At 37.9% G+C, this 25208-nt stretch overlaps 2 protein-coding genes across 2 annotated transcripts; one reads left to right on the top strand and one right to left on the bottom strand.

Annotated features, from left to right (window-relative positions):
• Positions 1 to 72: 72 nt before the first annotated feature.
• On the top strand, positions 73 to 25147 carry LOC131777676 (SCY1-like protein 2). The gene is made up of 19 exons (XM_059093995.2): positions 73 to 548; positions 2867 to 3024; positions 4626 to 4725; positions 5170 to 5214; positions 5584 to 5730; positions 9350 to 9565; positions 11512 to 11628; positions 12421 to 12546; positions 13280 to 13456; positions 13745 to 13867; positions 14234 to 14347; positions 14906 to 15038; positions 15201 to 15319; positions 20343 to 20443; positions 21325 to 21431; positions 22109 to 22185; positions 22340 to 22489; positions 22923 to 23394; positions 23920 to 25147. The coding sequence occupies exons 1-19, from the start codon at positions 315 to 317 to the stop codon at positions 24108 to 24110; spliced, it is 2907 nt and encodes a 968-aa protein (XP_058949978.1). The 5' UTR covers positions 73 to 314; the 3' UTR covers positions 24111 to 25147.
• On the bottom strand, positions 16130 to 19282 carry LOC131777684 (BTB/POZ domain-containing protein 6-like). The gene is made up of 2 exons (XM_059094004.2): positions 19202 to 19282; positions 16130 to 18843 (listed from the first exon to the last, which is right to left on the bottom strand). The coding sequence occupies exon 2, from the start codon at positions 18835 to 18837 to the stop codon at positions 17461 to 17463; it is 1377 nt and encodes a 458-aa protein (XP_058949987.2). The 5' UTR covers positions 18838 to 18843; positions 19202 to 19282; the 3' UTR covers positions 16130 to 17460.
• Positions 25148 to 25208: the final 61 nt, after the last annotated feature.

Genomic DNA, 25208 nt, shown 5'->3' with positions numbered 1-25208 from the left:
GCAGTCGACCGTGTCATTCCTGGGGACGATTGGGGACAAGGTGGCTTGGACATGCGCACTTACTAGTTAAAATCAAAGATGGCTACTCATTCGTTGTCTTGGATTTGCGGAAATATTTTTATTCATAGGAGTTCCTGATCCGGGTTGATTTCAAATCGAAGGGAGATTTTTCGCCGAAGATATTAGCATTAACTACGTCCTTATAACTACGCGTCTATCCCCCAAAATGCGTCAGTACCGATCCTCAGACATGTTTCAACTCCCATCAAATTGACACTTTTTCGGATATTCCCAATTTTTCGCAACGAATTAACATGGATCTAAACAAAGTCAGCTCTTATTCAGCTGCGGTATTTGATCGCATTAAAACTGTGGCAAAGAATGCCACTGTCACAGCTGTTTCGGCCACTGTCAATGCAGTTGGCGCTGTGGGTTCATTGATAGGAAATCCCTTAACCAAAGACTTTGATGTTGGCAAACATGTGGCAAGCTTCGGACCGAATTTGGCGTGGAAAATTTACGAGGGAAAAAAGAAGACAACTGGCCAAGTTAGTACTTGAGACCTCTTATTCTTAACGTTATCGTAAGAAATTATGTTCCTTATGGCTCTGCAGTTCAATGAATTTTATTGAGACGAATTTAATTTGGATTAACTAGTTACACCCGTCTATACTGTAGATCTCATTCAACTTGAATGCTTCTGGTGCGTTAAGTGAACATCAATAAATAATAGCACTTTTCATGACTTGGTATTTTAACCATAAGTTGGCTTTAACTTTTTTAAGTGTCTTGGTTCTGTGCCTGTAAACACATTGTAATCCTGATTTCTGCAACCCTTATTTTTACGGAAATTTGATATTATGAGTAAAAAAAAATTAAGTGTCTCTGCAAAGTGAATGGTTTAACACGAGAGTATTAGTTGTAGTGTTAATCAATTTATAAAAAAATATGAATAACAGATTGACCCTCAGAGGACAATTTTTATGGAAGAAATGGCAGGAAATGAAACTGGAAAAAAAAATCAAAATTATTAGGCTTTGGCAAGGTGCCTCTTGGAAACTGGATTGGTACTAATCGGAGCCATAAACCTACATGTAAGGTGCACAGCAAATTTTTTGTGATTTCTTTTATCCCTATCAACCCTTTAACTCCCATGAGTGACCAAGACAGAATTTCTCCTTACAATATCAATACAATATTGACCAGATAAATGATGAGAATAAAGAAAAATATCAATTCGGAAATAATTAGTTGATCCAATACTAAATTCTCTGAACTAACATTATGAGAATTGTATGGTTGACAGTAAAGAGAATTACAAATTTGATCTGGGAGTTAAAGGATTAAAGAGCATGGGCAGATTTACACTTAAGACATTCCGAAAGTTTTAAGAGGCTGTCAATGGTATAACCACAAACTGGTGTGATTAAAAAAAAAAAGCTTAACTAAGACAAATATTTTAATTATTCATATTAGTAGACAAAAGGTAGAGGTGTCTTTTGGTTTTGTACGTGATGGAAGATGGCCAACAATCAGCCATTATTAAAACCCTTAATTTCGTGTATTTTTGAGCTTCTGAGGCTGACAGAAGGAAGGAAATCCTTTTGACCTTTGAGTCATTTTGTTAGCAATTAATCAAGTTCTTGGCACTTTTTACCACCATGGTTTGACAGGGTTAGGGTTAGAATGACTTCAGTGTTCTTTTCTATGCACAACTAATGACATATGCGACTGAAAAAGCTTTCTAAATTTGCAATTTATCTAGCACAATCTTGAGATCACTCAATTATCAACTCCATCCCCAGTTATGGACACCTTCATTGTGTCACCTTTCATGTCAAATATGTAACCTTTTACCATTTTAGAATCTTATTATACAGTGAACCATTTAAAGAGTTCCTAATTGGCTAGTGATGAGAGAATAAATATGTTATGGGGTGTTATACGGTATTTCCGTACTGCACTTTCTCAAAATTTTTAAAATTCATGAGACACATCCAACTTCTGAAATATTTCCAAAAGTAAACTGCAATAGAAACCTTGAAATAACTCTCATGGTTATCATAATTGATCAATTTCAGAGAAACCTGTAGTATCAATATTTCTGGGACTGTTGAAAAGTGTGTAGAGAAATATGCAATTAGAGGGAACAAAGAAGGAGTAGAAAATAATTTTATTGAGAATATGTCAACGTATGTAACCTATTACCTTTTAAGAATCTTTGATACCGAGTTAGCCAAGTATGCAGTTCCTGATTGGCCAGTATTGAGTGGCATTTCCATGCTGCACTTTCTCTAAATTTTTAAATTTCATCACACATATCTAACTTCTGAGATATTTGAAAAAATAAACTGCTAAAGGAACCTTAGAATAAGTCTCATGATTATCATAAATTGTCAAATTCAAAGAAATATGCTTTACATATTTCAAAGCAGTTGCAAAGTGTTAGACATAACATGCAATCAGAATGTATAAGGGGGGTTCTAGAGATTGATTTTGTAGAGAATGAAAGACACAAAACATGGCTTGTAGTTCCTGTGCATGTGATGACTTGTGGTCACCCATGAATTTTAGAACTGTTTTTAAATTAGACTTGCCCGTGCAGCAGGCCTGCTATGCAGGATCAAAGACTTTTAAAATTTCACTTGCTCTCGTTAATCACAAAAACAGTCTCCTCTACCAACTTTGACACAATGCACTAACATCTTCATACAATTTACTGTCTAGATTGAAATGACATCTAAGCCCTTGACTACATGTGCATAGACTACTGATCACTTGATGAAAAGGTTATAAAATCCTGAAATTTTTTGAAAAACGATATATAAAAAGTAGTTCTTTTTTGTTTGTTTGATTTTATCATCAGGAGGTTTCTCTGGTTGTTTTTGAGAAGAGGCTGCTGGATAAAGTTGATAAAAGAGACAGGGACTTTGTAATGGAGACAATGAAGAAAGGACCAGTACAACTTACAAGATTGCGACATCCACGGCTGTTGGTTGTTCAGCATCCTTTGGAAGAGTCCAAGTAAGTAGCGCTTGCATACAAAAAAAAATGAAAATGCCTGATGTATATTTTAATAACATTGGTATCAGAATTATTACTCAAGATGATTTTTAATTGGCAAATTGAATATAGCATTACTTGAAAAATCTGAAGGCCTACATTCAAACAGCTTCCAGCTGATCTTGGCCATTCCAGCCTGGTTACATGTAGATATTCCCAATAGATAAATGAATATGAAATAAATAAATGTTAAAGCTTGGGTCTTGTATTTTTCTCTGTGTTTCAAATGAGATTTGAATATATTTAAAAGGCTTCTGTTTGCAGTTAATAATCTGTCTGTTGTTAGAGACTGTATTTAACAAAAGAAGCAAACAAATGAAATGTGAAATGGTTAGCTCATTGGATTACTATGACATGTCCTGTTAGCTTCTAGTTCACAATTATATTAAAACTAGGAGATGTAAAATAACATGGCCTTGTGTCCCTTTCACTTCACTATTTTTTGTTCTTGGCAAAACCATCTCATTTTGCCTCCCTCCTAGCAGGACTCTTAATGTCTGGGAAACTTGACTTATTACTTGACAATTTGCAGCATTAAGTTAAAATACTATTCAGGAGTAGAAGCAGTTCTCCATGACAGTTATATGTTGGGTGATTAGCTCTGGCAGGAATAAACCACACAACTCTTGACACTTAACCATGTATGTTGTGCATTTTTTTTTCCATGCCATTGTGAATTAAAAATTCATCTACAGATGTATCTGTTACATGTCAATGGCTATGAATTGTAGTTCGTAGAAGCTCCAGAAAGAAGTCCCTCATTTCAAGGAGGGTTCGTGATTGGGACTCATACAGGAGCCAATGTATCCAACATTTTCTTATTGGCGACTAAAAGTCCTGGTCACGTTGCCACCTTCTACATATTTTTTTTAAAGTTATCATGTTGAGTGCAAAATTACATACCTCATATTGTCTAGTTTTACCTCTGCCTTTGAGAAAAAAAGCAGAAGGTTGTATAGACAAAGTCTTTTGACATCAACCAATACCTTCTTTAGACACAAATTCTGCGTACCTCTATGCGATCACTGTTCTTCCTTTCTAAGATGGCACAGAATTTCAATTAGTTACTTCAAGTGTCATTCAGGATTTTAGCAAAGCCAAATTTGTGGTACTTAAAGGTACATACAGACACAGCTTTGAAATTGGTAACTAGAAACATATTTTTGGTAACCATTTTTTGCCACTTCAGAACTTTAAGAGGACTAGGAAATTTGTCAATTTTAGGTCCAGTCAAGACAGAGAAGCATGTCTTTGTTGGTATCTGACATAAAGGGGCTTTAAATTTAGACAAGCCAATAAATGGAAGACATAAATAGAGTTATCCACTGACCCATTTTGCTGTTACATGAGAAAGTCCTAGACCATTTTACGTAATTTATGATGTGGGAAACTGCAGTAGAATCTGTTGGTCAATGTCTCTTACATAATTGTGCAATTTGTTATGATTTTACAGATGCATAATGCATTAAGAATGCTGAAGGATTCTGAGATGAATATATTCATGAACAAGCATACAATGCACTCATTGGTGTTGTAAATTTTGCCTGATTGCTTTTTACTAGGGATTGCCTAGCCTTTGCAACTGAACCAATCTTTGCAAGTCTGGCAAATTTACTTGGAAAACATGATAACATGCCATCTCCCCTTCCACATGATTTTAAGGTAGATCTTTTAATTTTTTTCCTGGCGTTTCTCTCTTTACAGTGTTGTGGATATATTTAGCTTATTAAATACAAGGAATCATATTCTTGTCAACAGGGTATTTAGTTTCATCCTGTGAGGCTACCAGACAGGATGTAACTAACAGTAAATGTAATTGCATTACAGTCTCCCTAATTTAAGCTCATTCAATGTACCCACGCAATGTCCAATTAACCCTTCAACTCCGAAGATCTCATTAGTAATTCTCCTAACTGTCTGCCTTACAGTTCTTGCAATGTTAGTTTGGAGAATTTGGTGTTGGATCAAGTTATGATCCCTTAACTGATATTTTCTTTATTCTTATCAATTTTCTGCTCGACATTGTATTGATATTGTAAGGAGATTTCTGTCTTGGTCACTCATGGGAGTTGAAGGGTTAATTAAGATTATGTCTTCTACCAACAGATGTTTGAACTTTATGATGTGGAAAGAGTTTATGGATTGTTTCAGGTTTGTCTTTTCCAAAAAATTTAGATTGTTGTATAAATTCCTGATGCATTTTTAATTCCTATAACACAATTACTTTAAAGCAATCTTGAGAATCCTAATAGACTATTTATGAAATATGTGATACACTGTAGATGTAAATGATGCTTTTTACGAGCACACATTATTTGATTTTGATATAATGATATCAAGTAAAGAGGGGGACATGTTGGTAGTTAATACAGATGAAGAATTATGTAATCTGTTTTTAGCTGTAGAAACATTTCAGTTGCTGGAAAATTTCTGTTTACCCACAATGGGCGCACAGAAATTGTTGATAGTGTGAAACTTTTTGTATCTTAATTCTGAGGTCTGTTGTTTTTTTTGTATCAGCTTGTGGAAGGATTAACTTTCCTTCATAATGATGCTAAAATTCTACAAGCAAGTCTTGCACCTGAATTGATATGTGTTACCAAGAATGGACAATGGAAAATAGCTGGACTTTTCTTTAGTTCTACACCAGTTGTGATTGATGGCCAGGTACAGTACATGACTGTGTGACTCTTCTTTTGTTGTCAACTTCAGGAAAACCTAAAGTTTACAACATTTAGTTAACACTATTGAACATAACTGGGGAAAGAATTTAGAATTTCAAGAGACAGTGCCACTCAAAAGTTAGTTGACTGTCTCTTGAAACTCAATCTTCCACCTTGATACTCAATCCTTGTTTCTTGAAAACTTATACTGTCAGACTGTCACCTTACTTTTGAGCAATACTGTGTATGTTTCTTCTGTTTTGGCAAACTATTTCACCATCAGATGAGTTTTCATGAGAATGCTCTTGTAACAAAAACAAGTTAATCAAAGAAAGATAATTTTTTTCTCCCATTGTTAGACTGACTGTATCCAACTTAAGGTTACTTCCCACCTTCGTGGGTGTCCTTTGGGAAAAAAATTAATATGTGTACCAGTTTCACTAAAATCCTAGCACTATACATCAGAAGAAAGCTCTATAGCTGCAGATTACAACAGAAATAAAATTTAAGTGACTTTCCTGCTAAGGAAATGTCAGAAGCCATAAGCTGCGAAATGACCAAAGGTTCTTCTTTTGAATATATCTGGTATTGGGTGCTGCAGCACAAGATAAATGGCTGCACAGTCTTATTCATAAGGCATCAATCAACGGAAGTGTGTCACACTTTTTCGATATTCTGATTGGTTGTCTAGATATCAGCATTTAAAATTGGAGTAGTTAAAAAAATATGCAAGGCGTGTTGCACTAAAATCCTTGCAAACTAAAATCCTGTCAAACTATACATCAAAAGAAAGCTTTGTAGCTGCAGATTATGATAAAAATATAATTTGAGCGACTTTTCTTTGAAGGAAGTGTTAGGAGCTGTAAGCTGTGAAATGACCGAAGGTTCTTCTATTGAATTTATCTGGTATTGGATGCCGCAGCATGAGATAAATGGCCACACAGTCTTATTCATAAGGCATCAATCAACGGAAGTGTTCAGGCTTTTTGATATTCTGACTGGTTGTCTAGATATCAGCATTTAAAATTGGAGTTGCTAAAAAAATATGCAAGGCATGTTGCGCTAAAATCCTTGCAAACTATACATTAGAAGAAAGCTCAATAGCTGCAGATTATGATAAAAATATAATTTAAGCAACTTTTCTTTTAAGGAATTGTCAGGAGCCATAAGTGGTGAAATGACTAAAGGTTCTTCTATTGAATTTATCGAGTATTGTATGCCGCGGCACGAGATAAATGGCTGCACAGTCTTATTCATAAGGCATCAATCAACGAAAGTGGTTTAGGCTTTTTCGATATTCTGATTGGTTGTCTAGATATCAGTATCTAAAATTGGAGTAGCTAAAAATATACAAAGCACGTTACACTAAAATCCTAGCAAAATAAAATCCTATCAAACTATACATCAGATGAAAGCTTAGTAGCTGCAGATTATGATAAAAATATAATTTAAGTGACTTTTCTTTGAAGGAAGTGTCAGGAGCCGTAAGCCGTGAAATGACCAAAGGTTCTTCTATTGAATTTATCTGCTATTGAATGCAACCGCATGAGATAAATAGCTGCATAGTCTTATTCATAAGGTATCAGTCAATGAAAGTGTTTTAGGCTTTTTCAATATTCTGATTGGTTGTCTAGATATCGGCATCTAAAATTGGAGTAGCTAAGTATATGCAAGGCGTGTTCGGTAAATGGATGCCACTGGACAAATATTTCAAGTATCAAAATTTCCCAACACACTTTTGTTTGCCATTATTCCAGGAATGTTTAGGCAAAATCGGACAAAAATCGGTCAAATCTATATGCCCTATAAACTTGCTCAAAGTGGTTGTAATCCTCTTAAAATCAAATCCAAGATAAAGGTTCACAAACAACTCACACCACACCAGGAGATTGCTCACCTCCTGAAACCGCAAATCAATGGGACAATGGGACCTCCTGGTGTCAATGACAATGGATCAAGATTTCCTGACGTCAATGATGATGGGTCAAGATTTCTTGGGAAAAGTAACCCATTGCAGACATGTGAAGAGGACAACACAATATTGAGCAAAGTTGCGAAAAGCCAAAGGCAAAACCTGTGGCAAAAATGGAAAAACCGCAAAATGTGCTGAGGAGCAAGACAACAAATTGACAGACAGTTTCAAAATTATGATCTGAGGCAATTGTAAATGTATTTGTATCAGGGCTGGTACTTGCATAAAGAAAAGGAAAACTTATTTTTAATATTATGTATGGCAAATTTTGGTTTGACAGCGACTTCTTTGTTCAAAATCTGGATGTCAGCGTGAACCTCCCCACTACTAGCGGCTTTCACAAAGAATTTTTTTTTCTTTTCTTGACAGAATGGTACTCTTTCTTTCTTTTTTGGGCTTATTTATTTATTTATTTTTTTAAATTTTCTTTTTTTTACCCAGGAGATTCTTCCACTTATGATTTTTCTATGAGCGAAAATTTTTCCATAAGTTAAAGGCTACCATGTGTGAATTTTGTTAAGTGCATGATGTAAACAAAATATGAAAGTACCATGAAAAACAAGCCCCATTATGAACAGTTGCTGTGAAACTTCCTCCAAGATTATGACACCTTCCTGACTATTAACTTTTATTTGAAAATACATTTTTCTGAACAACTTGGGTGCTTTTAAAGGTTTTAGAATTTTTTTATGGAAATATTAGGTTGAATGTTTGAATTCAGTTTAGTCAAATAAAAAAAAAATCAATTTTTTCGACCTCTGAAGGTGGGAAGTAACCTTAACTGTGTCAACTCTGTTCCTTGCAAAATTAATCATGAAAAGAAGCTCAAATAGGTCATTTCTGAATTCCCTTTGGCCTCCTTTTCAAAATGAGGCCTGGTGCTCAACCATTCATATAAAAATGAATTTAATTTGAATGTGAATAAAACTTATATAATCATATGAAAAGATGAGGACCAGGACTTGCTTTGTAAACGAGGCCAAAGGTAATTTGGAAATGGCCTATTTATGTACTAATTATGACGAGTGTGGTTGGACATCAAATCTTATTCTCTTTGTCAAATGGTAAGTGGATTCAAGGTCTGTTAATCTTTTAACTCCTGGAAGTGATAAACATGCAACTTCTCCCTATAATATCCATACATTATCCAGCAAGCAGGTAATGAGAATACTCAAACTTATAAGTTAGAAGTTGTTATCTGGATCTTACTCCAAATTCTCATAACTAATTTATGAGGAAATGTGTAGCAGCCAGATGGGAGAATTAACAATCAGATCTTGGGAGTTAAAGGGTTAACTGTACATGTGCTTTAAAACCAAGTATCTGTGATTTTTTTGTTTAATTAATACTTTGTGGAGTAAGTTTCCCCTAACAGGTATAATTAACTTAAAACACAATCTCAGCAAAAAAACTTGCCAGTGTTTCCTATCAACATGACGCGTTTAACCCTTTTACTCCCAAGGATGACCAAAAATGAATTTCTCCTTTCAATCTTGATACATTTTTAATCAGAAAGGTAATAAGAAAAGAGAAAAGATCAATAGGAGTGCATCATTTGATTAAAGAATAAATTCTCATGTATGGAATTATCACAAATGTATTGTGCAGAGTGTGGAGAAGTAACATTCAATCTCTCTGTTTTGCTTGTTAGTCCACTTACAATGCTGGTCAGTGGGAGGGACATCTTTGGCCATGGGCTCAACCTGATCTGAATTACGCTGCACCAGAGTACATATTGTCCAGATCTTGTGACCTATCAAGTGATATGTTCTCACTGGGAGTTCTTATCTACTCCATATACAACAAAGGGAAGCCTCTCTTTGACTGTGATAACAACATGGCAGCTTTCAAAAGAAATGTTGAGCAGGTAGGTTAAAATGGCTGGAAAAACTTGCTGATATTGTTAAGAGGTGCAGTTTGAGACAAGCTTTGTTAGTAATCAGTTAATTAATTTATTCAAATATAGGTGTGAATTCTACTCAGGAAATCAAGGTTTTCATCAGAAAAAAAAGTGTTTGTTGCAAAGTCTTGTACTTGTTTCAAGCCAGTCCTATTTATGTAAATGGAAGATTGCCTTTCACACGTACTACTTTTCTACATACCTGTAGTTCAAACATAGGTAAAGGAACATTGTGGCTTCTTGTTCACAGTTTCTACTGTTTGCCTGTCAATAGAGACTTCTTTTGAAGCCAACAGCAATAACATGTGAAATGGTTAGCTCACTGGATAAGTTGTAAATGTTTTGGGAGCTTCTAGTTCACATTTACAGATGTCTTAATTGCACAGTGTTTAAAATTAATCATCTAATTCCCATGAGTGACCAAGACAGAATTTCTCCTCACAATATCAATACAATATCAACCAGATAAGTGGTGAAAATAAAGAGTCAATTTGAGGATAGTTAGTTGATCCAATACTAAATTCTCTGAACTAACATCATAAGAATTGTATGGCTGACAGTAAGGAGAATTACAAATTTGATCTGGGAGTTAAAGGGTTAAGCAACCTCTCAAATGTTTAATTCTCTCACCACTTCACTGTGAGTCCCATTCCAGTTATTCCGAGCTAGCAGTGAAATGCATGGTTACTGAGGCTGTATTTCCTGGTTTGTAATGGTAATCAAACAATTATACATTTTCTTGAATTTTTCCTCACAATATCAAGCAGACAAGTGACGTGAATTAAGAAAAATCTTGAATAGGGGATTATTAGTTGATCCAATACCAAATTCTCCAAACTAATGTCACAAGAACTATATAGCAGACAGTAAGGAGAATTACTAATGAGATCTTGAGAGTGAAAGGGTTAAGGGAAGTTCTCTTGATTGTCCTTGCCATCATGATGTATCTCTGCACTGAATCTTAGAAATCTCAATATTCCCAAGGCAGAATTCACCTGTAGCTTTAACACAGGTTGTATTATAGTCAAAGGTGTGACCTGGAGTTATTGTATCATGTTCATATGTAATGTTAGTGGGACTGAGTGTGGTAAAACTTGAGGAGTTATCTAGTGAGTGATTTCAAATAGGCAGAACTTGAACTTTGAGGCAGATTTAAAATTACAAGCACAAGATTGTATGTCAAGAAATCTGATTTCTACTCAATTGTGTCAATAACAAAATGCGAGAAATTCAGGAATGAAAAATTTGATGTAAGAGAACATTTGCTTCTTACTGATGCATGTTTGTTTTCTTTGTGGACCCCTCAACCTGCCAACTTAAGAAGTTTTTGGCTAGTAGTAGCTACAGGTGCAGGTTGTTGAAATTTGGAGGCTGATGGCTGTTGTGCTTAATTGTACTGGCCGCTTAACTGTCAAATTTTTGCCTGTTTGATTACAAGTATTTGTAACCAGACAGGTGAAATCAGGCAGTTTGGATTTGAAACAGCCAATTAAGCCACAAATAAAGACTGTTAACCCTTTAACTCCCATGAGTGGTCGAGACAGAATTTCTCCTTACAATATCAATACAATATCAACCAGATAAGTGACGAGAATAAATAAAAATATCAATTTGGGGATAAAAAATTAGTTGATCCAATACTAAATTCTCTGAACTAACAATATAAGAATTGTATAGTTGACAGTAAGGAGAATTACAAATTTGACCTGAGAATGAAAGGGTTAAGAACCATTCATACTCAAGCATTTTGTTGTTGGCACAATTACACCTGGATGAGTCTAACACCTGGTATTTTGAACCATTTTTGTTTGGACTAAGAGGCTTAACTTCACAAGATTTTTTGAAAATTACTTTTTACCAGTTAAAAATAGTAAGAGACATAAGTCATTTTTGTAAAACGTGCCTTGTTCCAGATGTCAAGGAACAGCTCAGCGCCCCTTGGTTCTGTTCCCAAAGAGTTGCAAGAGCATGTTAGAAGTTTACTAAGCATTACTGGCACAGTAAGACCAGATGTTCACATGATGTCTAAGGTATGTTAAACAAACAATGTTAGTAAAGAAATGATGATGTTGCACAAACCTGAAAATTCTGTCATGGTGTGTTCCTTATGAATTTAAATCTGATGATGACTTCCACTAAGGTTGTCAAAAGATCAAATGTTACTCTTTAATTCAAACCGTTTACTTTATGGCTGCATGTATGTTATGTTATCAATTCTCACAAACAAGGCTTTTCACTCTCAACTGAAAAAGATACTCTCACTTGACTCTGATAAACCTCTACGTTGCTGAAGCATCAAGCAGTTCCACCGACAAAAATTTCTTTCAGGACTATAACCCTCACCTGGAAGATCAGGCTATACGATCTCATGACTGACTGTGTTTGATTAACAATCTGTTGAATGAGAAAGATAGATGTTCCCTGATTTAAACCACATTTTATATTGCAGCATAATTTCAGAAAAACTTAGATTTGCACCTACTTCAGCCATTCATATGAACTGTATTTTTTAAAATAAAAATCCGGACCGTGAGATCACTAGGATATCTAAAACGTGCAAGATGGTCTCAGCTATAAGCCTTAAACTCCCACGAGTGATCAAGACAGAATTTCTCCTTACAATATCAATACAGTATCAAGCAGAGAAGTGATGAGAATAACAAAAATACTAATCAGGAGGTTCTACGTTGATCCAACACCAAACTCTCCAAACTATACATCTATGAATTGTAAGGAAGTCTGTAAGGAGAATTGCTATTGAAATATTAAGACTGGAAGGGTCGCACATGCATTCTAATCATTTTCTTTTCGTTGCCTGTCAGATTTCATTCTTTGAAAATGTTGCAGCTATGACGTTACAGTACTTAGACTCTTTAGTGCAGCGTGATGACATGGCAAAGTCACAGTTCTTTAGGGGACTCTATAAGGTCATGTCAAAATTACCAAAGGTGAGTTCCTTTCTGCAAACATATTTTTCTAAATTCTCTATCTCTTTTATCGCGGTATTTTGAAGAGCCCACTAGATATTTAGGACTAATGGTAAATCCACCAAATTCCACCTCACGTTCAAATCCTGCAGAAGTTTAGGAAGTAATGTGCTGGACTTGTTCTCTGGTCGTTCCAAGTTCGAGTCTTCTACCCAGCCACTCATGGCCGGGTTTTGTTCTCGGTTGCTCTGTACCCAAATCCCCTCCCTGTGCTCTTTAAGTAATCAACTGTCTCAGTAAAGTAACTTGCTCAGTTTTGTAGAATACTAATGTCAATTTTTTTAAAGTCCTTCAAAAGTAAGGTTGTTGGAATGTTGATCTTAAGTGCTGAAATCATTTCTGTCGCAAAGTACAAATTAAACCTCTAGTTCTAAGGACGCCTTAGGCACAATTTGATCTTAATTATTTTCGATAAGTGTTATGTTTTTTAAGTCCTAAAGGGGTAGTGAGTAGCATCTAATATCTCCTTACAATGTTACCCCCTGAATCACACAGTAAGGCCACGAGAATAAAGGAAATGTTTACCAACTAAAGAAGCTCTTCATGGTCAAAAAAATTCTCCTTGACAGCACGAAAAGTATAGAGAACAGTATGGAGAATATACATACTGATGTTAGGGTGTTGAGGGTTAAAGGGGTTCACATTGTGAGTTGAGGGTTGTACTTGATTTCCATTTTTTGTATTCCACCATCAGCGTGTTGTTATACAGAGAGTTTTGCCACAGTTATGCTCAGAGTTTAGTAATCATCAGATGGTACCGTTTGCTCTGCCTAATGTGTTACTGATCGCCGAAGACTGCACATCACAAGAATATGTGGACCTGATCCTCCCTGAGTTAAAGCCTGTTTTCAAGATACAGGAACCTGTTCAGGTGAGATCTTTTCTTTCCAGCGCTGATAAACGTGTTACTTTTTTTAACCATTTTAGTAGATTATTCAGTAAACGCTGGTAATGAGAATAAAAATCGATCTAGTAATGGTCTAGCTCGCCTTAGAGTCTCTGTGGCTCAGTAGTATATCCTCGAAGCGCGGAATTCGAAGGTTTGAGGTTCGATTCTTTTTGGACTCAGAACTTTATCTTTGTCCCTGGCTCGTAACCAAAGAAAATCATCTTTTTCAACAAGTTAATCCCATCAATTCTCTTCTTTTCTCCTCTGCAGGTTGTAATCATATTTCTTAAGAAAATGGACATACTCCTAGCAAAAACACCCAAGGACGATGTTAGAGATCACGTGCTCCCCATGGTCTGTAAAGCTCTTGAGACTCCTGCGGAACAACTACAGGTACAAAACGCTTGAAGCGCTAGAAAACGCAATTGGCTGAGTCGCAATGGCGATTGGTTTTAGTTTTGCATATGATTGGTTGATAAAGTAGCGCGAAATTTCTGGACCAATTACTGAGCGAAGTAAAGCAAAACCAATGCAGTGCTGAATTATTTTTGACACTCAACCGAAATGCGCCTTATACACATGAAGCTTTTGTACTTTTTTTTTTTTAACCCGTTGGAAGATGGCCACTCAAGTTACTCGCTCGATTGACTGCGTGGATTGTCAATGATCAACAGGCATTTCTGGACAGCTTTCATCTCTTAGAGAATACTTCTTGGTTTCTTTCTTTTTTTTAATGTTTGTTTATTTTATCTGATTTAGGAAATGGTTCTAAGCATTATTCCGTCATTTTCAAACATGATTGATTACTCCGCCATGAAAAACTCCATCATCCCTCGCATCAAGAATCTCATTTTGAAGACTTCTTCTTTGAGTGTAAGTGAATGGTAACTGAAAACTTCATTATAACTGACAGCTCTCGATTCCTCATCGGAGAAGGTCATCTCGCTTAGGAAGCCGGAATGACGCAGTAGCCCTCGCTTAGGAAGCCGGAATGTCGCTGTAGCCCCGGGTTTAATTATCGAATCTGGCGTTTAATTAAGATGGAGTTTGTAGTTGGTTGTTGTACTTGCCTCTCAAGCGTCAGGTGCGGGAAAAGGCGAGTGACGAAGTCACGATTGGTGCCAGTCTTGCGCCTGAATGATTGAAAAGGTGACCCGGGTTTTTTTTAGACCTCAAGCGCGGGAAAACGCGGGTGACCAAGTTGTGATTGGTTTCAGGCTTGTATGTGATTAATTGAGAAGTTGACGCGGGTTTTCTGGACCTAAAGCGCAAGAAAATGCGAGTGACCAAGTCGCAATAGGCGTCAGTCTTGCATCTGATTGGTAGAAATTTTGCGTGCGTTCTTTTGACCTATCACAACGTGCAGGAAAGCAAACTTAATTCAATCCCGAATGTCTTTCAACGTTATCATCGTGATTTTGTCTTTTTTAGATTCGGGTGAACGGGCTTGTGTGCCTGGGTAAGATGTTGGAACATTTAGATAAATACGCTGTCCTGGATGACATACTGCCGCTAATGAACCAGATTCCTTCCAGAGAGCCACCTACACTGATGGCCATCTTAGGTGAGGTTGATCTTAAAACTTCAATGGGAATGGAACTTCGCTTTGGAAAAAATTCTCCTTTGAGGATTTTGTTTTTTGCGTTTGTCTCGCGCGATAACACTAGGGTTATGTTTCGATCTTTTGAATTACCATTTGAACTGCATTTTGTGTTTCTGTTTCCAGGAATTTTCAAGCAAACCATGCTTCATAAGAAGCTCGGTATGGACAAGGACTACCTGGCGACCAAAGCTATTCCGTTTCTCTTTCCTTTAGCAGTGGAGCCGGGACTCAATCTTTCACAGGTAAAACAAACAGTGCAATACTCCTTAATAATGACGTGTTATAAGTGTTTGTCCTACGATGTAGTTACTTCTTTAACTTATGGAAGAGATGAAATTTCGATTGCTTATTAGGCGTTTTTTTCAGGAGACTGGGTCATCTTATGACGGTTGCGTGACGCAACGCGGTAACCAGCCGTGATTGGCGCATTTCAATCCTCGCTGTTCTTTTCTACCTTTTAATTGTTTAATGAGCGATACGCTGTCTCTAGGTCGGGGGTATTCGCACGTCTCGAGTTCTTTTTTTTTTTTTTTACGTCCCCGTTTCATGACGGAAGGGTGAGATCTTACTTAAATCGGTTCTGTGCCCCTCCCTTTGGCGTGAAACAGCACATCATGGGCATGCTCCGACGGTGATCTGCATTGGGGCGAGTTTGATGTCTTGGTCATGTTCACTGATTCTGTCTTGTATGGATTTTTCAGTCTTATATTTATAGAGGGAAAATCTGGGAAACCATGCCATTTTCTTAAGCCGGGTGAAGAGCTTGCATCGCCGTGATTTTAGTGTTGTGTTTGACCCAAAACTACCCGTATATTTTCCTTCTGACTTCCTGAACTTCGCACTGAGATCTTCATTCTTGTATTGTAACTTAGTAACAGACGAATGCTGATCTGAATACTTAAGTAGCAATTGACAGAATGAAACTTAAAACTTTCTCGAAACTGTCGTCAGAGCAGTCAGGAAGATTGTGTAGAATACAGGACTTATATAATCCTCACCATCTTATGACTATACTCTGTCACTTCCTTTTTACTATTTCTGGCATCAATGACGTCTCTTAGAAAAGAACCTCCCGTGCTTGGATTATTGGATTTTTTTGCGCCCTAATAGTATTTTCGGAACTTTTTACCCTTTAAACCCAAAGAGTGACGAGCTTCTATTTTCTCCTTACAATAATACTGCTGAATCATTCATTTAAGGTCGTAAGAATAAAGGAAATAATCACCAACTAAAGAAGCTCTTGATTGTTAAACAAATTCTCCTTGTCAGCACCTTAGGAAATGTATAGAGAACAGTATGGAGAATATGCATAATGATGTTAGGGTGTAAAAGATTAAGGCCGGAACAAGCCAAGATACTATTCTCTGTCTTAAGCCTCCTTGCGTATCAGACCGTTTTGTGTGTACACATCCAAAGCAAGTCGGTGCGACACAGTTTATTTCTGTGATTTTAAATTCAAACCAGTTTGAGTTTGTGCGACTTGTTCTAGCGACAAAATTCTGTCGTAGGAAAGGCTATTTTCTAAACAATTCTCTATGTCAAGCAAAGCGAATTGTCTTTGCCACTTGTGTCTCCCTCTTTCAAGCGAGCCACGGCCACAAAGTTGCTTAACGTATCTTTAAAATTATCCGAAATTCAAACGAGTACGTTGTTTATGGACACTTTCCTCTTTTGGGGTCAGTTAAAACCCGGATGGCAATGATTGTAACGTATTTGTTACCCATTTTTTTTTAAAGACTATTACATTAAGTTCTAAGCTCGATTGAATTGTCGGCGTTTGTTTGGACAAATTGAATTATTTCCCATAAGTTTTTCTTAACTTTGTTAATGTTAAAAATACTAGTTAAGTGAATTATAAATACATCGTAATAAATATGCTGCTTGCTATCTATCACAACTCAACCTCGCAAACTCATAGTCTAATGACCTCATGGAGAGCACTAAACAGTTATATTTTAAAGGTACACAGTCAACTTGCGAACCTTCAGAGGAAACCGAAAAACTTATAAGCTATTGGGAGATAAGAACGAGGCACCGGAATAGGAAAAAATTATGTGTTTTGTGCTCGCTCGTGAATTGTTACCCATCTTGTCACGTGCGTGGAACGAAGATAAATCAGAATCCCCATGGGGAAGAAAATGACAGACCTTCGGATTTGCACTTTCATGCTCTGCCACTGAGATTAAGAGACTCTGTGATGAGTCAGGGCATTACCAGGTTCACTTGTGACAAGCGTTTGTTTGCCTCGAAAATAAGAAAACAACAAAACCGTCACGTGAATGAATGATGAGCATCGGTGTAATCCGAAGGTCTGTGGTCCAATTTTTCGGACCATAGACTTCCTCCCACTCTCCTGACATCACAAAGAACGTCTTTCTTTATTTTACAGATCAGTTTTGAATATTATCTCCGCGAACTGACCAACTTTCGCTGTTGTGCCGTTACGACTGCGTTCGTTGCTAAAATGGAATCTAACCCCCTCACAATCGAGAGACAACTTGCCTCCTTCACCAAAATCGGACTTTGGGCCTTGCATGATAACTTGCGCTATCAGATCCGTATTGTGTTTCAAGTAAAACGGTGGATCAACGGGTACATCAAATCCGTAGTACTCACTGGTCCTTTCTTCGTCGCTTTGAAAAATACCAACAGTAGAGAAACTTGGTAGATTACGTGTGTCACGGTCATGAATATTGCGTGACGCGTGGTAAATCGACAATTCCACGTAATACGAAGCTCGTTCAAAGCCGTACAGACGAATGCCGCATATAACGATTGGAGCCTCGACTGAGAATCTAATGCTGTCCTCGTATCCTCTCTTATAACTCCATTTTCTATTCCGTGGCAATACTTCCGGATCAGACGCTTTCGAAAATCTGTTGCATCTGAAAATTTTACCCCTTGGGAAACTCTCGCAAAATTCCTTGGGGGTCTCTTGGCAGAACCCTCCGTAGAATTGTGTGATGGCAGTAAGTTCTTTTTCCTTAAGCACTCCTGAGTTCGATACAAGGCTGGTGAATTCGGTAAAGGACATTGTTGAGAAGCGTAACAGACGAATCATTTTCTCTCCTAGAATATCACGGATGTTGCTCTCTTTACCGTCGCTTTCTGGTAGATTTTGACGCACCTTAGCCCAGTCTAACACTCTCCCAAATAGGTTAGCTTCTCGGATCGTTAGCTCGTCTCTTTCGAGCACTTTTTCCAGCAAATCTCTTTCGATCTCATAGAAGGAGTCCTGATTGATCGCTTGCTCCGTGTCAATATCGATGACCTTCCAGCACTGTTCAACGAGGTCGCCTTCGTCAAGGTGAATGACTGAGGGAAGGATTTCGAATACACTTGTCGCATTAATCATGCTGTGAAGCCTCTTTTTGGCCATTTCGTGTAGTAAAGGCACCATGTACTTCTTAGCCAGGTACAACAACTGTATCACGGTGTCTTCGCAGATACGAACCTCGTCACAGTAGAGAAAACTAAGGAATTCCTTTAAGCTGTCGGCATCGCAGTCAGGAAGGTGTATTTCCTGAGCCCCTTCTGTCGCTAAAGCGCCGTAGAACATAGTGAAAAACACAGGACTGCCCACAGAGAGAACGTACTTGTGAGCGTAAACGGTGATTTCCTTGCCTCCATTGCTATCGTTTACGATGAACGTGACATCGCTTATGAGGCTGTTATTCACCATGGATTTATTTCGCTCCTTGAAGGACGCTTTTTTAAGTGGCTCGTCTGCTCTTTGAACATTTTCTAATTCACTTGCCATGTTTTCCTGCGCGAAGAATTGTTATCTATTAACATAAACTGGTGGTTATGAAAGGTTGAATCCTATTTCCGGTACTTCAAACGCCCGCTGTTTCATATCAATGGTACTTTCGAGGTATCGTGCTTGCCAACTTTCAGTTCCTGTCATTATGTCTGATACGGGTTCAGATTACGAAACATGGTGACTTATTCTTTAACTGAACTTCCTTCTTTAATACCTCTGACAGGTCAGCGAGTACGAGCGCATTTTAACTCTGTAAGGCGACTTAAGATTTTTTAAAAGAATTAATTAAAAGGGATTTTGCATACTTCACAATTAGAATTGATATGTCGCATTTTTCTTTAATTATATACGGCTGACTTACCGTAGGGTCGCAACTATGTTAAATTCTATCACGTACGTATCACCAGTTTTAACCGTTCCATAAGAATAACATTGAGTCGCCTTCCGTTACAGCTATAAAGAAAGATTACCAAAGTAAACTTCCCGTCAGTATTTATAAATACATGAACGTGACTCTCACATGTTATTTTAGATGATAATCACGGGTCACTCGATCGAATCACAGATACAGGTTTGATTTCCATCAGTTGTTTGTCATATGACCAGGTAAATCACATCCTCTCTTCTGCAATAGAGTGCAGTGCTGAAAACAAAGCATTATATTGTGCCCGTTTCTCGAAAGTCGCGGTGGTTGTTGCTTCGGAAAAGGTTTTTCTTTTTTTCTTTTGTGTGCTGTGTTTGCATGCAAGATCCAAATTCTAATAGTTTTGAAATAAAAACAATGAAAATCATGGTATCACGCAGTGAAAAGAAGGGACTGGATCTTTCGTAAAGACCCGCACTAAATTTCCTAAATTTAGCTTTGGGCCTGAAAATTCACAAGAATTTTCGAGAAACAGGTCCTTGAAGATATCTGACAAGTTTGAAATGTTCGGAATACTTGATCGAATTGGACTCCGTCTTGGCCGTTTCATTTTCTCTCAGCTTGCAGTTTCCTTCGCAGCTGTAATCAGTGATCTCCGGCTGAAGTACTAATAGCCTGTGCTTTCTTCGGCTACTTTTTTCACCTAAGAAGCGTCATTATGATGTTAACTCTTTAACTCCCAAGATCTGATTGTTAATTCTCCCCACTGTCTGCTACACATTTCTTTGTAAATAAGTCACGAGAATTTGGTGTTAGATCAAAGTAGCAACTCCTACCTGATACGTTTGAGTATTCTCATTACCTGTTGGCTGGATAGTGTATGGATGTCGTAGGGAGAAGTTACATGTTAATCACTGCTGGGAGTTAACGGATTAAGTAAACAGTAAGTGACAGTAGGGGGCATGAATCGTAATAGGAGCTCGTTCTTTTCGTTCCCCCTCCCCCTCCCCCTTCCCCCCCCCCCAATACTTTACTAGTTTTACGGTTGGTTTCTTAAAAATATGTGGAAAACTCTGGTTATCTGTGAACCACATCACTGATAATCTTGTCTGACTTCTCTGTTTTATTTTGCCTCTAGTTTGGCCAGTATATGAAACTTATCAACGAGATGGTGAAACGAGTGGAAACCGAACACCGCACAAAACTGGAACAGCTTAACAAGATGCAAGAACAGACGAAGTAAGAGAATTTCAGTCCATTCCCCCAACTCAGTGTTCCACGCTCCCTCGTTTCCTGTTACTACTTCTTTCCCTGTTTTCCTTCTTTTCACCCTTTCTTTGTTCTTTCAGACCTTCCTTTTTGCCTTCCTTCTTTCCATGTTATCCTCCCTTCTTCTGTATCCTTCCCTGTCCCCGCTCCCCTCAGGCCTATGCCTTCCCTGTCCCTGCTCCCCTCATTTCTTCAGGTGCCAGGTTTGTACACTGTTATTCCTCTTTCTCTCCCATCCTCTCGTCCTCACATCCTGCTTAGATTATTTCTCCTTTGTTCACAATTAAGTGAAACGAATCATCTGTTAATCTGCGGCTGAAATATGAGGAAAGAAGTGATCCTCTTATGTAAGATGTAAATAACCCTTTAACTCCCAGATCAAATTCGTAATTCTCCTTACTGTCAACCATACAATTCTTTTAATGTTGGTTCAGAGAATTTAATATTGGATCAACTATTTATCCCCAAATTGATATTTTTCTTTATTCTCATTACTTATCTGGTTGACATTGTATTAATATTACAAGGAGAAATTCTGCCTTGGTCACTTACGGGAGTTAAAGGGTTAAAGAAATTGCACAAAAGAAGGCTGAAAAAATTTAAGCTTGGACAGGATTCGGACCCGTGCATCCTAGATGCTAGTTCGGCGTCACAACCAACTGCGCCACGAAGTTACTTGTTAGGACATGTGGCCTCGTAGTGGCTTTGTTTCTTACATACCGTTTCTTCCTTCATCAGTTTTCACCCCCTAATTTCTTCATCAACATCCAAATCGCATTGCTTCTCAAATTTTGCATTACAGAGGTGGTAGTTAACATGCAATAACTGTGGTTCCTTTTTCACGTGGTCAGATCGTCTTTGAAGTTCGTCGAGGAAGTGCAGGAAGCAAAGCAAATGGATGATTTGATGGGCAGAATAGACAAACTCATGGGTGGTAATACTGAGGCTGAACAAGCAGGTATTCATCGGTTCATCATCAAATTATGCTCTTCTGCTTTGTCTACCAACGGACAGGGGCCTGTTTCTCGCTAGTCCCGGTAACTCTGCGGGCCCTAAGTGACATTTTTTAGGCTAATCTTGAGGAATAATATAACAGGTATTGGGTGGGAAAAAAAACACTTGATTGTGTCTCGTCTCCTGATATTTTTATTGTTTAAATTCCAAGAAAGTCAATATCATGATCGTGAATGAAACACAGCAGACAATAATCAGGTTTTGAAAGACTCAGGTAATTTAGTGTTAACAACTGAGTTGAAAACGTGAATTGACCACCATAACGAGCTTAAAGGCTTGAAAAGTTAAAGAGTTGAAAGACTCAGTTAAGTTACGGTGTCTTTAAAGACACGGTCTCTTTAAAGACACGGTCTCCTGAGGTCCAACTCCTTGAGACTGCATGGCCATCTCTCAACCTCTAACTCAGGGTAATTAACGCAGGCTTTCATTTGATGATTATTTCTTCCCACGGAAGGCTACTTCTTTTCTCATCAGCAAGTAGGCTTGTGAGAAGTGTTGTGCGCCACGATGATTGTAGTGGCGCAAATGTTGAAATTCCCAACTGATTTTAATACAGATTTAGAAAAATTGTTGTGGTTTATTGAGTTACATCATGATTCTTTTTTTTTTTCTTTTTTTAAGTCAAAGAGTTAAAAAGCAGCAGCGGTGATTCTTCTGCATCATCATCCACTTCAATCGGGGCAACTAGTTCCACAGAGGTAAGAAAAAAACTCCAGTACCTTTTTTCGTGTAATCTTAGGGTTAGTTTCCAAGTGAGTCGACTAAGATTACTGGAGAATGACGTTTGTTGAAAGCTTCAACAAATATCTTTATCAGAAGAAGATTTGAACTTTAAATTACATCCTATTCTAGTTCAACAAAATGTTTGGTTTGCCGGGAAATCCTTCGTCGTCGAAAGGCCCATCCCTGAGTGGAAATCTGCTGGGTGTGGACGAATTTTCCATGCTGCAGCCTTCGAAGAAGAACCATGATGGACCAACAAACCCAACAACACAACAGAAGGTGAACAAGAGTAGTCTTGATAAAACGTACTTGTGTAGCTGGGCTTTTGATCAGACCTTCTGCATTTGCTTATTTTTTTACAGTTACCTTTTCGAATGTTCGACTTTCAGGAAGTTATAATTTCTCGTAAAGAAGGGTGTTTAGCTTTTAGTCACGGTTATGGAACTTCAAAATGAGCCGCGAATTGGAACTTGTTTGGATGCTCTACCGCTGACCAATAGGCAACTTTTGGTGAAATCGGCAAAACTCAAGGTTGATGTGTAACACGCGGTGTGCCTTATGATAGACTCAGCGGTATCAAAAACGTCCTGAGCAGCGATATTGGATGCAAATGTGTGAAATTTTGGTCGTCTTATTTGTAGCGAGTTTTGAATTCACACATTCATGTTGTAAATATTCTGAATTTTTTTTCCGCCTTTTGTTTCGTCCGTAGTCCACAACGTCGAAGAAAACCTTGGCGTCAAGCTCGTCATATCCTGCTACCTCTCGGCCCTCTCAACCTATGGCCCCTTCATCCTTATCGCAGCCTGGTATCTCTGGGGTTAATCCCTCAATGGGGATGTCTACAGCCTCATACGGAATGTCTGGGCTTCATTCTGGTAATACCGGAATGGGTTCTGGAATGGCCAGCTATACAGGAATGTCCGGTATGAACTCCGGTATGACAGGATTATCAAGTCTAAACACGTCCATGACGGGATCATTTGGGATGAGTCCCGCGAGTTCCTCGCCACGTTATTCTTCTGCAGGATCCGCTGCGGGAAATCAAGGAAAAAACACGAGTGGTTCCTCTGCACTGGATTCCTTATTTGCTCCTGAATTAGGACATTTACAAAATAAGGGTAAACCCTCGATGAACGCCTTGCAATCACAACAAGCCGGTATGTCGGCTGCTATGAATCCAGGTATGTTTTTCTCAGGAGGCCTTAGCTCCTACTAGAAGATGGAAATAGTTTTCCACTTGCTTTCAGACAGTGATGTTGGTTATGGTTTTTCCTCATTTGAAGTGCTATCGCTTGCTATTTAACTTGTGTGTCACATAAACTCTGCTTGTCTGACTTTCGATCTGTCTCTTTTTGTCGGACTGTCTGTATATCTGTTTTTCTTTCTTTCAAGTGGGCCTAAAAACGCCTTTTTATTGTATCTTGATTTATATCCATGAAATTTTTCTTTAAAATCGCAATTGGAAAAATGTTTGGTGGGTTTGTTCGAAAAGTAACGCAAAATTGTACTCGTCTCTTCCACGACAAGGTTAAAGTCTTCTACGACAAACATCTTTATGATCATTTGTGTTTGTGTAGCTGTTGTTTGACCGTTTTGTGGATCGTCAAGTAGTGGCTGCCTTACTGAGTGACGCATCAACTTTTGGGCCCTAGTACTAGGGAAAATGAAATAAGCACTGAGAATCAGCACGTGTCTTTGTGTTTAAGGTGTAAGAGGAATGAGACCTATGACACCACAGCAGTATGGCGGAGGTATGCTGACGTCCTCATCCGGGATGTTTCCCATGCAACAGCAACCGTTGATGGGTGGAATGGGGAGCCAGCAGTATCAGTACCAGGCCCCTAGGAATCAAAATTCTATGAACAACAGCAATGACTTACAAGATCTGTTTGGTTAGCAAAGCGAATTAGCCGTGTTTTTGAGAGGGGTACTCCCCCTTACACCATAGAACTTCAAAATGTAGACAGATAAATATTGTTTTACCTTCTTTCAAGCTGGTTGATTGCCATGGGAAATGATGGCTTAATACGAAATTGATAGCTCTTGGTTTAGAGAAGAGAAACCTTTCCGCGTCCAGTGATCCGTAGAGTTCCGTGAACTATTGAAGCTTGCCTACGAGGCTCTTATTTAAAATTGTTCTGATAGAATTTCAACGCCTTTTCCCATCGGGTTGGGCCTACTTTAAAACGGCAATTTCAGTCACTGGAAACGAAACCTTTCAAAGACCGTCAAGCAGCTATTTTGGAAAGGTCAGTTATCGAAAACAAGGCTTTTCGAAACGGTGATTGGAAATGGCCACGTATCACCGTCACAGGCTTCTTTTTGTATTATTACAAGTAATCGAAAGGAATACATTTTCAATTTAGCGCATGCTCTACTCCAACCTATTGCTGAAGCGAACAAATAGTTATTCCATTAAGTTGGTTGGCTCGTTATCCATATTCTTTCCCACACTTTCCCTTAAGCGAATTGGATAAAGTTCACTACCTGAAAAGATAATGTTCCCTCGTCATTTTATCATCTCATCCATTCTGAGTAGCTCTGATCTTATTTGAAATTAAGTCAAGATAACACTCTCGACTTGATAAGTTGATTCCCCTCAGCACCTTGCACACTGTAAGAAGAAATTAATTGACCATTCCAACGATGAGATATTTAACGGCATGTACGTAACTTACTGTAGAATATGTAAATCAACAAACACACTTTAGCATAATATACACTCATGTCAAGATTTCATGTTAGTAGATACTACGTTTTGGTCAACTTTGGTAAAAGGTTAGTCTCTATTTAAAAAGCTACTTTTTTATTGGTAAAATTTTGTAATTTAAACATAAATCCAGTTAAGGTTTCATATCCATTCTTGAGGTATATTGTCGACAAAATACTACATAAAACGTTATGAAAATGATGGAAATATATTTGGTCACGTGATGCTCAACATTACAGACACGTGCCCAGGTCTACCCCGCGTGAAACAAAAAAAAAACTGGGT

This window comes from Pocillopora verrucosa, chromosome 8, assembly GCF_036669915.1.
Source record: "Pocillopora verrucosa isolate sample1 chromosome 8, ASM3666991v2, whole genome shotgun sequence".
Classification (NCBI taxonomy): domain Eukaryota; kingdom Metazoa; phylum Cnidaria; class Anthozoa; order Scleractinia; family Pocilloporidae; genus Pocillopora; species Pocillopora verrucosa.
This window is presented reverse-complemented; position numbering and strand designations above follow the sequence as displayed.

Coding starts and splice junctions, on each gene's coding strand:
- LOC131777676 (XM_059093995.2), top strand. CDS start 315: ATGGATCTAAACAAAGTCAGCTCTTATTCAGCTGCGGTATTTGATCGC. Junction 4,726..5,169: donor CCCTTCCACATGATTTTAAG/GTAGATCTTTTA, acceptor TTCTACCAACAG/ATGTTTGAACTTTATGATGT. Junction 9,566..11,511: donor TCAAAAGAAATGTTGAGCAG/GTAGGTTAAAAT, acceptor GCCTTGTTCCAG/ATGTCAAGGAACAGCTCAGC.
- LOC131777684 (XM_059094004.2), bottom strand. CDS start 18,837: ATGGCAAGTGAATTAGAAAATGTTCAAAGAGCAGACGAGCCACTTAAA.